Here is a 14,357-nt window from a genome sequence, read left to right on the forward strand (position 1 = left end):
GCTTTAACAATACTGTACACGTGAAACTGCTGCTATTTAAATGACGTCTCTAATCGATTTCCGGAAATGTTGTTAAAATTATTAGCCAAAATAACTTTGTATTTATCAATCCCCCTTACAATGAAATTGGCTGTAATTGTGACAGTTAATTTCTACACAGCAGAGGAAGTGCATACTTTGTTGTGTGTGTGTGTGTGTGTGCTACAAATTGTCTAGTCTCATGCAATGCGTAGTGGTTAATTCTGCTAGAGTACATACAGTATTTTAAGATGTGATTCTTCTATAAAAAGACATTTCAGTCCTAATTTGGCCTCAATGCCCTATTTTTCTTAACTAAGTCAAATCTTTTCATCTCTCGGTGCCTCTGACATTATAAACTTCTTAAGCTTTGTGTAATCTCAGTATAACCGCAGTCTTTCGAACACTGCAAGTACTATATATATATCAATGCAGCGAGAAACCCAGCCAAAGCAAACCAACACTAGGCCCTTCTAAACTGCAGGAGCTTGTAACTGAGGTTCTCTGTTATCAAAGACACGGTCGGAGCTGCTGAATACATTTATTCTATGTCAATCATGGGCTGAAATTACAATTAGCATTTAAATTCCCCTGTTTTGCAAAGGATGAATTGAGCATTCCAGGGAACAGCTGAGCGGGCTGGCAGGGTTTCCGTATCCATGGCAATGCCGGGCCAGTCCCAATGGTCTATGTACGAGAGCTCATGCTTGGACATAATTAGATTGTGTCAAGGCATAATTGAGTGACTGGTTTACACCACAACTGTTAGCTACAGAACAAAAAAACTGAACTACGGGGATGGGGGATAAGTAATAGGGACTCGTATCAAGTTACGGCGGCTTTTATTTATGTGTTGAAACCACCAATTATGGCCATGCACCATGGTAACTTCCCACTGCATTTTGTAAGTCTGACCCAAGATTATTTGAAAGCAGACTGGGCTATGAAAGGCTTGTTCGAAACCAAAATATATATCCTACTCCTTATTAATGAAAAGTTGCAAGATCTGGTCTGCTCACGTCTATATGCCCAAATTAAAGTGCAACTGGTTTACGATATCAAAACGTGAAAGGATTCACTTGAGAGTGTGTGAGAGGGGACAGTGATAGTTTGAATCCCTTGTACTACGGTGCTGAGGGATGAAGGGGTAAGACTGTACAGGAGGTGCTGGGTGCAGGAGACTCTATGAGTGAAGCTGAGTTAATGGTGATGCTGTAAAGAAGCACATTGTCAAGACATGGATGGGTCGGCATTCTTTTACAAGACAAAAGCAGCTTCCTGTGTTGTTCTCCGCTTCAAGACGTGCTGCTGGTTATGATTCGAAATGACAGGCAAAGAAATCTTTCTTTGTGAACCACCCCCCCCCCCCATGTGGTGAAGTTACAATCGTGGTTCCTTCTGTCAGATTCTCTAGACTGAGGAAGGAAATGGATCCATTAAAAATACCCATGAGCTATACAGAACAGAAAATGGACATTTAACCCTCTCACTGCAGAAGAGGGGCTACAATGAAATGCCTTGGAGACCCTCCTGCGTCAGAGATTAACGTACTGTTGACATGTTGCAAACCTTTTAGAATGACGAGAAGGCACCTGACCAATACCAGACAGCTGCTTTGTGGAATGTTTCACGTCACCAGATATTCATTACGTTCTGGTGGCAAGTGAATCGGCGATGCCTTTATGCCACGTAATGCCTTCACAGAGAGCAGTACAAGTCGCAGCTTCTCTTATGGTGGAATCCATGTTTTATGTTCTATATCCAGGGCTGGAGCGTCATGCCGAAAAGGTGACAATAGGACATCGTAATAAATTCTGTGCAATCACAGGAATTTGCCTTATTTAGTGCCTTGTTGCCAGGTATGGTTACAACATGTTAACAGTGATGGCTATAGGAGAATCCATGTAACAGGCTGGAAGGACGCCCAACTCTTGCCACACACAGTCTGAACCAGAGGCTGCAGAGTTCTTGGATGGAATGTATGATTCCCAGAGATTGTTGGAATAGAAGATATGACAAAGGGTCTGAAACATTTCCCCCCCCCGAGATTCATATAAACAGGTCCCTCAGAAGCCACCTATCTGCTTCTCAAAGCCCTTGGTCTCCTAAAGTCTGAAGCAGCTTTTTGCTATTGTGTGATCAAATTGCATTGCTGCCTTTTTATTGCAAAATGAATATGCTGCAATGTGCGTGCGTGCCGGGACGTCTGCTAGCTTCAGAGGCTTTTCTCTGTAGAGAATATAAAATAACAATATAGAGGCAAGTATCCACACTATCCATCCTGCCACTGCCCTCCGTCCACACGGTTTGCCAGAAGCAGAGCGTTTTAGTGCTGGGTGCCACTTACAACACGCCAGGAGAGGCTGACGGCTGTAATGAACGTAGCATCCGCTGAGTGCAGCAAATCTCTCCTAATGCAGCATGTTCATTTAAAGAGGAAAATCTGAGCATGGAAAGCTGATGAACCTGCAGCTCTGTGTTGGTGCACCTGCTAATACCAGGACAGTGGGGAAAATAAATCTGATAGGTATTATTCACTGTTAATGTATTATAAATGAATTGAAACTAGTGACATGCAAGGAAAATAATGAGACGGGAGACAGTGATGATACATGATGAACAAAGCACATTTATAATGATATGAGTAAATATATTCGCATCATCGGCTAACCACTAGTTACACTGTATTGTCATAAAAACTTACAGAGCTACAGAGACTATTAACGATAAATAACCATTACCAATTAAAACACAGTTGTACGACAGCTTTGCTCTTTCCATTTTAAAAACAAGCAATATCATTCCTTTTTTTTTTAATATATATCAGTTTTCTCTTTTTGAAAATGTTTTTTTTTTTCTTTCTGTAATCAAAGAGAAAGTGAAAATGGAAGGAAAGAAAGAAGAAAAGGAAAAAAAAAAGAAAGAAATTGACTTGATCATCAGATTGGAATGGCTGGATTCCCACCTCCAAATTTGAGGAGCCTTTGACAGATCGCATGGCTTCGCTCAGCAGTGCGTCATAGGCCTCTCCAAAATTGGGGAGGGAAGGGGGGAGGGGCTAATAACAGTGAACAGAAACTGCACAGGAGTAAGGCAGGAAGGTTGCGTGGAAAGGAACTGACGGGAAGGATGTTTAAATCAATACTCCATAATTATATTATATAACATGGTGATGAAGGTATTATATATATATATAATTTTTTTTTTTTTTGTAAGTTCAATGAACGAAAAAAAAAAAAAAAGTAAAAAAAAAAAAAAAAAGAGATCACAGTTCAGAAAGAGAGATGCTGGGCGAGAAGCCAGACGAGAGGACATCACAATCATTGTTCAGTTATTGGTTGCACAGGAGGAGCAGCGATAAATGTCACTGAGTTGGTTATGATGGACGTTATCAATGGATTGAAGTTGAGATGGAAGGAAAACAGTTGTTTGGGAATTTCTCAGCCTGATGATCCAGAGGTAGCCAGCATTTTATTTTTTTTTGTGTTTTTTTTTTAATTTTTATTATTTACTATTTTTAATTACTTTATTGTCCATTGATTTTTATTTTTATTTATTTTTTGTACGACTGCATGCATAGCATGAGAAGATGCTGGGTTCATGAACGGCCACTTTTCAGCGGCTTGAGGTGGCCCAAATGCAGAGGTTAACAGAATGATCTGGCTAGTTGGCACTCAGAAACATGAAGGGGGGGGGTGACAAGTTGGAGAACAAAAAAGGCTTATTCTAAAAAAGAAAACAATATGGCCCTTGGAGGAACCTGCGCTGCGACAGGTAGACACACGCCGGAAATGAACACTACCTCAGCTAAACGAGCATGCAGGGAAGTACTGACTGAAGCCGACATAAAGATGCCCCACGGAAAAAGAACATGCAGGTAAAACGTCTATCGGAGACTGCGGTGGCTGACTGAGCCTTTCTCCGGAGAGAGTTCAAAACAGCTAAAAATCACAGATACTGTTCACAGTAAAATCTACATTGACAACACTAAGAGATTGCTAGTGTTAAAATTATACACAATCAGAAGCGTTTTAAAAGGCAACGCCCTCACTAAGTCGTTGCAGATAATGAAACCTCATCAGCTAACAGTTGGCACTTTCATTGGTTGTGTGCGTGTGGGATTTGGCGCAGAAAATGTCCAATACGCACACAGCACAGCGCTAAGTCTAAAAGGGGGAGGATGTTAATGGTTCAACTGGTGCCTGGCTGGCCAGTCACTGAGGGGGACTAGTTAAAACCCCAGTACTATGAACCCCAAATGAAAACCATTAACGTTAACTAAAAGCAGTAACTAACAGTTTTGGTTATATCTTACATTGGAGAAAAATCAAAGCTAGAAGTTGTCTGACAGAGAGGAGGAATGCCTTTCCGAATAACAATTTAGCTGCCACAGGCCGCACAATAGCAATGAATAGATTAACTACAACCGCCATTGTGAAATGTTGCTGAACGTGTGACATCGGTTGTCTCTCCAGAGTACGACTGGAAACAAGGTCATCTAGGGGAGGAAAAAGCATGGGTGATTTATAAAGCATTTAAAACAAGATGGGGTGAGAGACTGGGGATTTAAAGGATTTCAGCATGAAGGGGCAGGAGGGGAAACCCAATGAAGGAAGGAAACAGACACAGCTCTTGTAAAACCGAACTTCACCCGTCAGAAGAGGTAAATCTGATGGGATCCATGAGCCATAAATGATAGAAATGTAGCCTGGCCAGCCGGAATATTCACCGTCATACAGGTTGTTATGAAGACACTGATCTGTAAACTTACCAAAAAAGGTTATTTTTTTTCCACAGTTTTAACCATTTTTAATATATATTTTACAGTGCTTTTTTGCAACTATATTGCTTTTAGATAATATATATATATATATCTTTTTTGTTTTAATTTAAAACTATTTTTTTTTCTTTTTTTTTATTCCAAAACATTGTTTCCCTCATACGCTGCCACCCCAGGGCAGGAAGCATGAGTGAAGTTGGACAGTGCTTTTGATTTTCCTTACTCCCTTTTGTTTTATAGGTAACCTACCCACCCAAACCCTCTGCTGTTTTCCAGCAAAACAGTAGTTCAGTTATAGCGTCACTAAGGACTAATACTGATTACTATGCAGTTCCGAGGGGACCGGCAACACCTGACAGTGCAGAGCATTACCGGGCTCGTCAGGCCGCACAGAGCTTAAAACCTATGCGTCACTTCTGTTTACATTCAGTTCATTTTCGACTACAACAATGCTGGTAAAATGGCAGGCTTCAAAAAACGTTACTTTTTGACGCGTAAACAATAAACCTCAACGAGAGAGATAACCTGTCAAAAATCCTTCAAAATTAAAAAATAAAATAAAAAAACACTAAAAAAATTCCCTCTCTAAAACATCCGCAAAACATGTATTATTTACAGATGCGCTTTGTCAACACTGTTGCGTTCATTTGCATAATTATATATTAATAACCCGACGCGCACTTCCCCTGCCTATAACAAAAAAACGGAAACAAAAACAAAAAATCTAATAAAAAATAAAATATAAATCGCTCCTGCAAAATACAGTACATCCATGAAAAGAAGAAGGGGTAAGGGGGGGGGGGGACAATTAAGTTAACATCCAGGGAAGGGAAGGACAGGGAGGGCATTTAACCCACTTTCTGTGGGTTGGCCGCTCGAACACCTTGCTCATAAGTGACTCGTTGCGTAATTAGATATTGGGCAGCTTGCGTGGCGGCTGGTGTGCCTGTTATGGTTACCTTGCGGTTTCTGGTGCCGGGGACAAACTCCCCTTTTTTGGAGATCTGTATCCTGGCGCCAGTCAACTCCTGATATTCCACCAATGTTTTGCCCCCTTTGCCAAGAATGGCACCTACCAGATTTTCTGGCACAGCAATTTCTACAACGTCCTTGGAGCCGTCCGTTGACTTCTCAGTGCCCAAAATGGCACTAGCAGCTAGAGGCGATGCTGCCCCAAAATATCCATTGGTAGCTGCGGTGGCAGCAGCTAAGCTGCCTAGTGCAAACGTTCCAGCCGCTGCCCCTGCATTGCCACCACCTGCAGATGCTTCGCTGGCGTATGTAGCCAGCAAGTTTGCTGCTGCAGCTGCGGCTGGGTTAGCGCTTGCAGCAGCAGCGGCTAGTGCTCCAGTGGCTGCTGCTTGACTCAGTCCCAACCCTAGAGTATTGAGGTTGTAGCCATAACTGGCAAGGGTGTTAAGAGCTGATGTAATAGCGACCAAATCATTGCCAGTGAAACCGGAGAGGACAGCAGGGAAAGCTGCCACCCCAGCAAGATTGGCATGTCCCAGAAGCCCTGCTGCAGCCGCAGCGGTAGGCAGAACTTCAGCAGTGTTGGCATACGGGGATCCTGTGGGATTGGAGTTAGCTACGGGTCCGGTGACATTGGCATAGCTGATGTTCAGACAGCTTCCGCTCTGTGGGTCCTCTTGGATCTTCTGCACTATCAGCTCTACTGCTTTGCGGTTCTGCTCTGGCTCCCCACTTACAGTCACCACTCGTTCCTGTAGATTAATGCCATCTGGTTTCTGGGAAAGCTGCACCCATGCACCAGACTGTTCCATTACCGCCTTCACAGTGGCACCTCCCTTCCCGATGATCAGTCCTGCAGTGCTGTTGGGGACGATGATCTTCACCTGAGGTTAGAAAAACAAGAAGAAGAAGCCAAGGGGGGAAAAAGACAGGTGGAAATCACATGATTATAAATCAGGATGGGGCTTAATGTGTTTATCTTTGATGGCGGACAACATCTAAACACGGATATCATTACAGGCAGAGTTGTAATACTGATAACTTATTTTACTAATACATAGTGTTACGATCCATAACATTAGAGGTAGGTGTCCTTCCAGCGCTTGTGGAACAACAAACTCTGCTTTCTGAGACTTGCAGTTCTACAACGGCTGGGTAATCTTAAATAACCCAATTGGTTAGCATTACTGCCTCACAGCAATAAGGTCATGGGTTCGAATCCCACCATGGCTCTAACTGTCGGGAGTTTGTATATTCTCCCTGTGTTTGCCTGGGTTTCCTCCCGGTACTCCAGTTTCCTCCCACAATCCAAAAATATACTGGTAGGTAAAATGGCTCCTAACAAAAATTAACCCTAGAATGAATGAGTGTGCGTGTACATGTGGTAGGGAATATAGATTGTAAGCTCCACTGGGGCAGGGACTGATGTGAATGTTCAACTATTCTCTGTACAGTGCTGCAGAATATGTGTGCGCTATATAATAACTGGTAATAATAATCTCAGTACAGCGCTGAGGAATATGTGTGCGCTATATAATAACTGGTAATAATAATCTCAGTACAGCGCTGCAGAATATGTGTGCGCTATATAATAACTGGTAATAAAAATATCTGTACAGCGCTGCAGAATATGTGTGTGCTATATAAATAACCGGTAATATTCTCTGCACAGCGCTGCGGAATATGTGTGTGCTATATAATAACTGGTAATAATAATCTCTGTACAGCGCTGCAGAATATGTGTGCGCTATATAAATAACCGGTAATAATCTCTGCACAGCGCTGCAGAATATGTGTGCGCTATATAATAACTGGTAATAATAATCTCTGTACAGAGCTGCGGAATATGTGTGCGCTATATAATAACTGGTAATAATATTCTCTGTACAGCGCTGCGGAATATGTGTGCGCTATATAAATAACTGGTAATCTTTGCACAGCGCTGCAGAATATGTGTGCGCTATATAATAACTGGTAATAATAGTCTCTGTAAAGCGCTGCGGAATATGTTTGCGCTATATAATAACTGATAATAGTCTCTGTACTGCGCTGTGAAATATGTGTGCGCTATATAATAACTGGTAATAATAATCTCTGTACAGCGCTGCGGAATATGTGTGTGCTTTATAATAACTGGTAATAATAGTCTCTGTACAGCGCTGCGGAATATGTGTGCGCTATATAATAACTGGTAATAATATTCTCTGTACAGCGCTACGGAATATGTGCGCTATATAATAACTGGTAATAATATTCTCTGTACAGCACTGAGGAATATGTGTGCGCTATAATATAACTGGTAATAATAGCCTCTGTACAGCGCTACGGAATATGTGTGCACTATATAAATAACTGGTAATAATAATCTCTGTACAGAGCTGCGGAATATGTGCGCTATATAAATAACTGGTAATAATAGTCTCTGTACAGCGCTGTGGAATATGTGTGCGCTATATAATACCTGGTAATAATAGTCTCTGTACAGCACTGCAGAATATGTGTGCGCTATATAATAACTGGTAATAATAGTCTCTGTAAAGCGCTGCGGAATATGTTTGCGCTATATAATAACTGATAATAGTCTCTGTACTGCGCTGTGAAATATGTGTGCGCTATATAATAACTGGTAATAATAATCTCTGTACAGCGCTGCGGAATATGTGTGTGCTTTATAATAACTGGTAATAATAGTCTCTGTACAGCGCTGCGGAATATGTGTGCGCTATATAATAACTGGTAATAATCTTCTCTGTACAGCGCTACGGAATATGTGCGCTATATAATAACTGGTAATAATATTCTCTGTACAGCACTGAGGAATATGTGTGCGCTATATAATAACTGGTAATAATAGCCTCTGTACAGCGCTACGGAATATGTGTGCACTATATAAATAACTGGTAATAATAATCTCTGTACAGAGCTGCGGAATATGTGCGCTATATAAATAACTGGTAATAATAGTCTCTGTACAGCGCTGTGGAATATGTGTGCGCTATATAATACCTGGTAATAATAGTCTCTGTACAGCACTGTGGAATATGTGTGCGCTATATAATAACTGGTAATAATAACAATCTCTGTACAGCACTGCGGAATATGTGTGCGCTATATAATAACTGGTAATAATATTCTCTGTACAGTGCTGCGGAATATGTGTGCACTATATAAATAACTGGTAATAATAATCTCTGTACAGCTATGCGGAATATGTGTGCGCTATATAATAACTAGTAATAATAGTCTCTGTACAGCGCTGCTGAATATGTGTGCGATATATAATAACTGGTAATAATATTCTCTGTACAGCGCTGCGGAATATGTGTGTGCTATATAAATAACTGGTAATAATATTCTCTGTACAGCGCTGCGGAATATGTGTGTGCTAAATAAATAACTGGTAATAATATTCTCTGTACAGCACTGCGGAATATGTGTGCGCTATATAATAAGTGGTAATAATAGTCTCTGTACAGCGCTGCGGAATATGTATGCGCTATATAATAACTGGTAATAATAATCTCTGTACAGCACTGCGAAATATGTGTGCGCTATATAATAACTGGTAATAATATTCTCTGTACAGCGCTGCGGAATATGTGTGCGCTATATAATATAACTGGTAATATTCTCTGTACAGCGCTGCGTAATATGTGTGCGCTATATAAATAACTGGTAATAATAGTCTCTGTACAGCGCTGCGGAATATGTGTGCGCTATATAATAACTGGTAATAATAGTCTCTGTACAGCGCTGTGGAATATGTGTGCGCTATATAATACCTGGTAATAATAGTCTCTGTACAGCGCTGCGGAATATGTGTGCGTTATATAATAACTGGTAATAATATTCTCTGTACAGCGCTGCGGAATATGTGTGCGCTATATAATAACTGGTAATAATAATCTCTGTACATCGCTGCGGAATATGTGTGCGCTATATAAATAACTGGTAATAATAGTCTCTGTACAGCGCTGCGGAATATGTGTGCGCTATATAATAACTGGTAATAATAGTCTCTGTACAGCGCTGTGGAATATGTGCGCGCTATATAATAACTGGTAATAATAATTTCTGTACAGCGCTGCGGAATATGTGTGCGTTATGTAATAACTGGTAATAATAATTTCTGTACAGCGCTGAGGAATATGTGTGCACTATATAATAACTGGTAATAATATTCTCTGTAAAGTGTTGCGGAATATGTGTGCGCTATATAATAACTGGTAATAATATTCTGTGTACAGCGCTGTGGAATATGTGTGCGATATATAATAACTGGTAATAATAATCTCTGTACAGCGCTGCGGAATATGTGTGCGCTATATAATAACTGGTAATAATAATCTCTGTACAGGGTTGTGGAATATGTGTGCGCTATATAATAACTGGTAATAATATTCTCTGTACTGCGCTGCGGAATATGTGTGCGCTATATAATAACTGGTAATAATAATCTCTGTACAGCGCTGTGGAATATGTGTGCATTATATAATAACTGGTAATAATAGTCTCTGTACAGCACTGCGGAATATGTGTGCACTATATAATAACTGGTAATAATAATCTCTGTACAGCGCTGCGGAATATGTGTGCGCTATAAAAATAACTGGTAATAATAATCTCTGTACAGCGCTGCGGAATATGTGTGTGCTATATAATAACTGGTAATAATAATCTCTGTACAGCGCTGCGGAATATGTGTGTGCTATATAATAACTGGTAATAATATTCTCTGTACAGCGCTGCGGAATATGTGTGCGCAATATAATAACTTGTAATAATAATCTCTGTACAGCGCTGTGGAATATGTGTGCACTATATAATAACTGGTAATAATATTCTCTGTACAGCGCTGCGGAATATGTGTGCGTTATATAATAACTGGTAATAATAATCTCTGTACAACGCTGCGGAATATGTGTGCGCTATATAATAACTGGTAATAATAATTTCTGTACAGTGCTTCGGAATATGTGTACACTATATTATAACTGGTAATAATAGTCTCTGTACAGCACTGCGGAATATGTGTGCGTTATGTAATAACTGGTAATAATAATTTCTGTACAGCGCTTCGGAATATGTGTGCGCTATATAAATAACTATTAATAATATTCCCTGTACAGCGCTGCTTTGATACAAGATTTTATAATGTGACCAAAACTTTACAATTATAGGATTAAAATATATTGTATGTTGTTACTCTCAGTGATTTTACATAAACTTTTCCTTATTGTAATTTTAACAAAGTCTCTTGCCTAAATCCGTAGTCACTGTGTGGCTTGGAAACAAATACTATAGGAAATACAAGTTATGCAGCTAATATTACATTTCCCATTACGTGACGCAATGGAGAAAAATGTCCGTTGATAAAAAGGGTTAAAAGTCGAGCTGTACCCTGGTGGGAAAACAAAAAGCAGCAAGAACTGTTCCTGACAGGCGCTGCAGGCTGGAGAACACCCGTAAATTGGGAAATCGCTGGCAGGACCAAAGAGCGCAGAGTGTAATTGACTGTAATGAAAGATTGTAATTTAATGATTGATCTAAATAGCTCGGCCTGGTTATCAGTTGTGACCTCTGCATGAGGTGGGTGCTGCAACAGAACTTTTACTGCATGGAAATCCTGCAGTGCTGGAAACTGGTACATTGACCCATATGAATGATGTGCAGTACGGGACACGATGCGGCTGCAGATGTGAAGCGAGTGACTATCTGCAGCCATTTGGGCTGTGGGAGGGGCGGATGTCAGCCGCAGTTTCATAAAACAGAGGCGTGTTGCTTCCACTGTGTGGCGGTGCCAAAACCAGCGTCTCCCTTTGCCATCTAAGATTCCCTGTGCTGTTGGAAAGAGCTGCATCAGCCAACTTGAGTGACCTCATGATCACTAAGCCCACCTATGTTATCCGATGCTATGTCCTAATGCCAACCATACACGGTGCGTTTTGGGCTGCCGATGTGATGCGCGCTCCCGTGCATATCACATCTTACAATCCAAAAGGTAAGTGCTGCAGGTACTTTTGGAACTAGATCGCATTGTATCTCGTTCAGAACTCACTCTGTTTTAGCTCATCGGATGCATTTGGAATAAACACGAAGCAATCTAGTTTAGAACGCGCTGTGCATGTATGGGCGGCGTAAGACACAGCCGTAGCTCACACACGTACGCAGGAAGTGTCTATCTATATCTATACCTTCCAAGTACGCAGTGCTCAACCCAATACATCGGAATCAGGCTAATGGTTGTCTTATCTAAAGATAACCTATTTTATCGGCCTTAGTAGCTCGCATCCAGCCATATATCGGAAACTTCATAATGGATTCGCTTCATCTGCTAGTATAAAATGATATGTGACTTATTGTTATTGAATAACTCTCTTCTATGTATCTGTCTCAACTTTAAAAATCAATAGAACAAGTTGTAAGTAATATAATATAAACAGAACTTAATAAAAGCAAAATGTCCTAAATCTATGCAAAAAATAGTGAAATTAATGGATCACAACAAAAATGGTTGTTCTGGTGTGTCTAATAAATTGTCATTTGTAAGCACTTTACTGAGGACATAGAAACGCCCGGACATCGAATCCGCTATCTCTTCTGGGCTCTAACCTACTACTCAAGAAGGGTCACATGTTACCCCCCCCCCCCCCCCCCCCTTATATCTGTTTATAGGAGTGTTTGTAGATTAGTTCTATACTACATAGTGACTGCTGCTGTTTGTGTCATTGATCTTTTACAGGCTGATTCAGTGACCGTGCGCCAAATGGTATAGCCTGCAACTTGCGGCAAGTGCTGACATTTCTTCAGTGTAACCATGAGATTGATTGTGGTCATTTCAAATAAAAAATTCAAACCCAACCTGGTTTTAAGTTTTCCAAAATCGTTGCTCTAAATCTCGTCACTTCATCGCAAAAATCTCGGCACTTGTTGCAAATCGCACGCAACATATTCCATCTTCAATATAACTCGCATCTTATTGCATTTACCCCATTGTGGCAACTGTACAACAGCAAAACTCTGGTAAGGTGCTCAGCATCAAAAGGTGCTGTGGCTAATCCCCAGGGATGCCCACCTAATACAGGGGCTGCCCACCTAATACAGGGGCTGCCCAGCCTGCTCTATCGTGTACAGAAACAACAAGATTGATGGGTGCGCTACTATCTGCTGCTGGTACTGGGGTTGTCAGGCCCCGAGAATGTAGGAACAAAGGTGAATGTATGTACCAGCGCAGGCTGTGGAAAAAAGCTATAATAGAACGGTATATTTTACAATATATTTATTAATAATAAAAATAGCTGTATTTTAAATTCATGGAATTCCATATAAATAAGAACATAAAATTAGATTGTACAATTAAGATAAATGGACATTCGTTAGCTCAGTTTTTGAACATCACTTACATAGACATATATTGTATGGATATATTACCAATCGGACATCAATGCAATTGTCTCCCAGTATAGCAGCAGATGATTCTCAGGTGGCCAATAAGTCCCAACACAGAGTCCATAGATGGAATTAGGATTCCTCTGACAGGGTAATGGTAAACCTGGATGACTGGAATGAGTCTGGAGCTGCCTCGGATGATTTCTTCCGGATAAATGTCCAGTATAGAGCTCAACGCGTTTCCCGGGGATTAACCTCCCAGCTTCCTCAGGAGCAGAATCAGCTGGGAGGTTAATCCCAGGGAAACGCGTTGAGCTCTATACTGGACATTCACTCCAACCATCACTACAAGGCTTTTTTGGACCACGGACAATACCAACCCACTTGCTCCATCTAATCTCCAAACAGTAATTTATCCGGAAGAAATCATCCGAGGCAGCTCCAGACTCATTCCAGTCCTCCAGGTTTACCATTACCCTGTCAGAGGAATCCTAAGTCCATCTATGGACTCTGTGTTGGGACTTATTGGACACCTGAGAATCATCTGCTGCTATACTGGGAGACAATTGCATTGATGTCCGATTGGTAATATATCCATACAATATATGTCTATGTAAGTGATGTTCAAAAACTGAGCTAACGAATGTCCATTTATCTTAATTGTACAATCTAATTTTATGTTCTTATTTATATGGAATTCCATGAATTTAAAATACAGCTATTTTTATTATTAATAAATATATTGTAAAAGATACCGTTCTATTATAGCTTTTTTTTCCACAGCCTGCGCTGGTACATACATTCATCTATCATGTACAGGTGGGAAATGTACATTGTGTATAACTTACTGTATTACTGTATTAGGTGATTCACTTGAGATTTTGCCACCGTTTTGTTACTTGTAAATCACTTGCTAACATTGAATGTATATCCAATGTGTGTTACAATCTGCTGTGACATGTAACGTAGCTCTCTCTGCTACGGGGGGCGCTGTTCCCTTCCCCCATGATGGTGATGATCCCTGGTGGGTGCGCTGTCCTGTTCTAAGTGAGTAACATGGTACATGGAGAATGGTACTGTACCTGGCTGGCTCTGGAGATGGTCATGGGGTCGGATGGAGAGGACTTGGTGGCTGGTGGTAATGATGACAATGTCTGCAGAACAAAGCAGGGTCAGAAGCAGAAATCAGTCAGCTTGA

At 40.8% G+C, this 14,357-nt stretch overlaps 1 protein-coding gene across 5 annotated transcripts in view; it reads right to left on the minus strand.

Annotated features, from left to right (window-relative positions):
- Positions 1-2,624: 2,624 nt before the first annotated feature.
- The window catches only part of NOVA1 (NOVA alternative splicing regulator 1), a 98,651-nt gene continuing 86,918 nt past the window's right edge, over positions 2,625-14,357 (minus strand). For 3 of the 5 annotated variants that reach the window (XM_083165903.1, XM_083165901.1, XM_083165904.1), the window contains exons 4-5: positions 14,242-14,313; positions 2,625-6,654 (exon numbers count right to left, since the gene is read on the minus strand). In XM_083165903.1, the coding sequence (XP_083022029.1) occupies positions 5,647-6,654; positions 14,242-14,313 (1,080 nt within the window). In that variant the 3' untranslated portion in view covers positions 2,625-5,646. The remainder of the gene's footprint in view (positions 6,655-14,241; positions 14,314-14,357) is intronic. The other 2 variants (XM_083165905.1, XM_083165902.1) reach the window with 1 other exon arrangement.

Source organism: Crinia signifera, chromosome 12 (assembly GCF_055691185.1).
Source record: "Crinia signifera chromosome 12, ASM5569118v1, whole genome shotgun sequence".
Taxonomy (NCBI): Eukaryota; Metazoa; Chordata; class Amphibia; order Anura; family Myobatrachidae; genus Crinia; species Crinia signifera.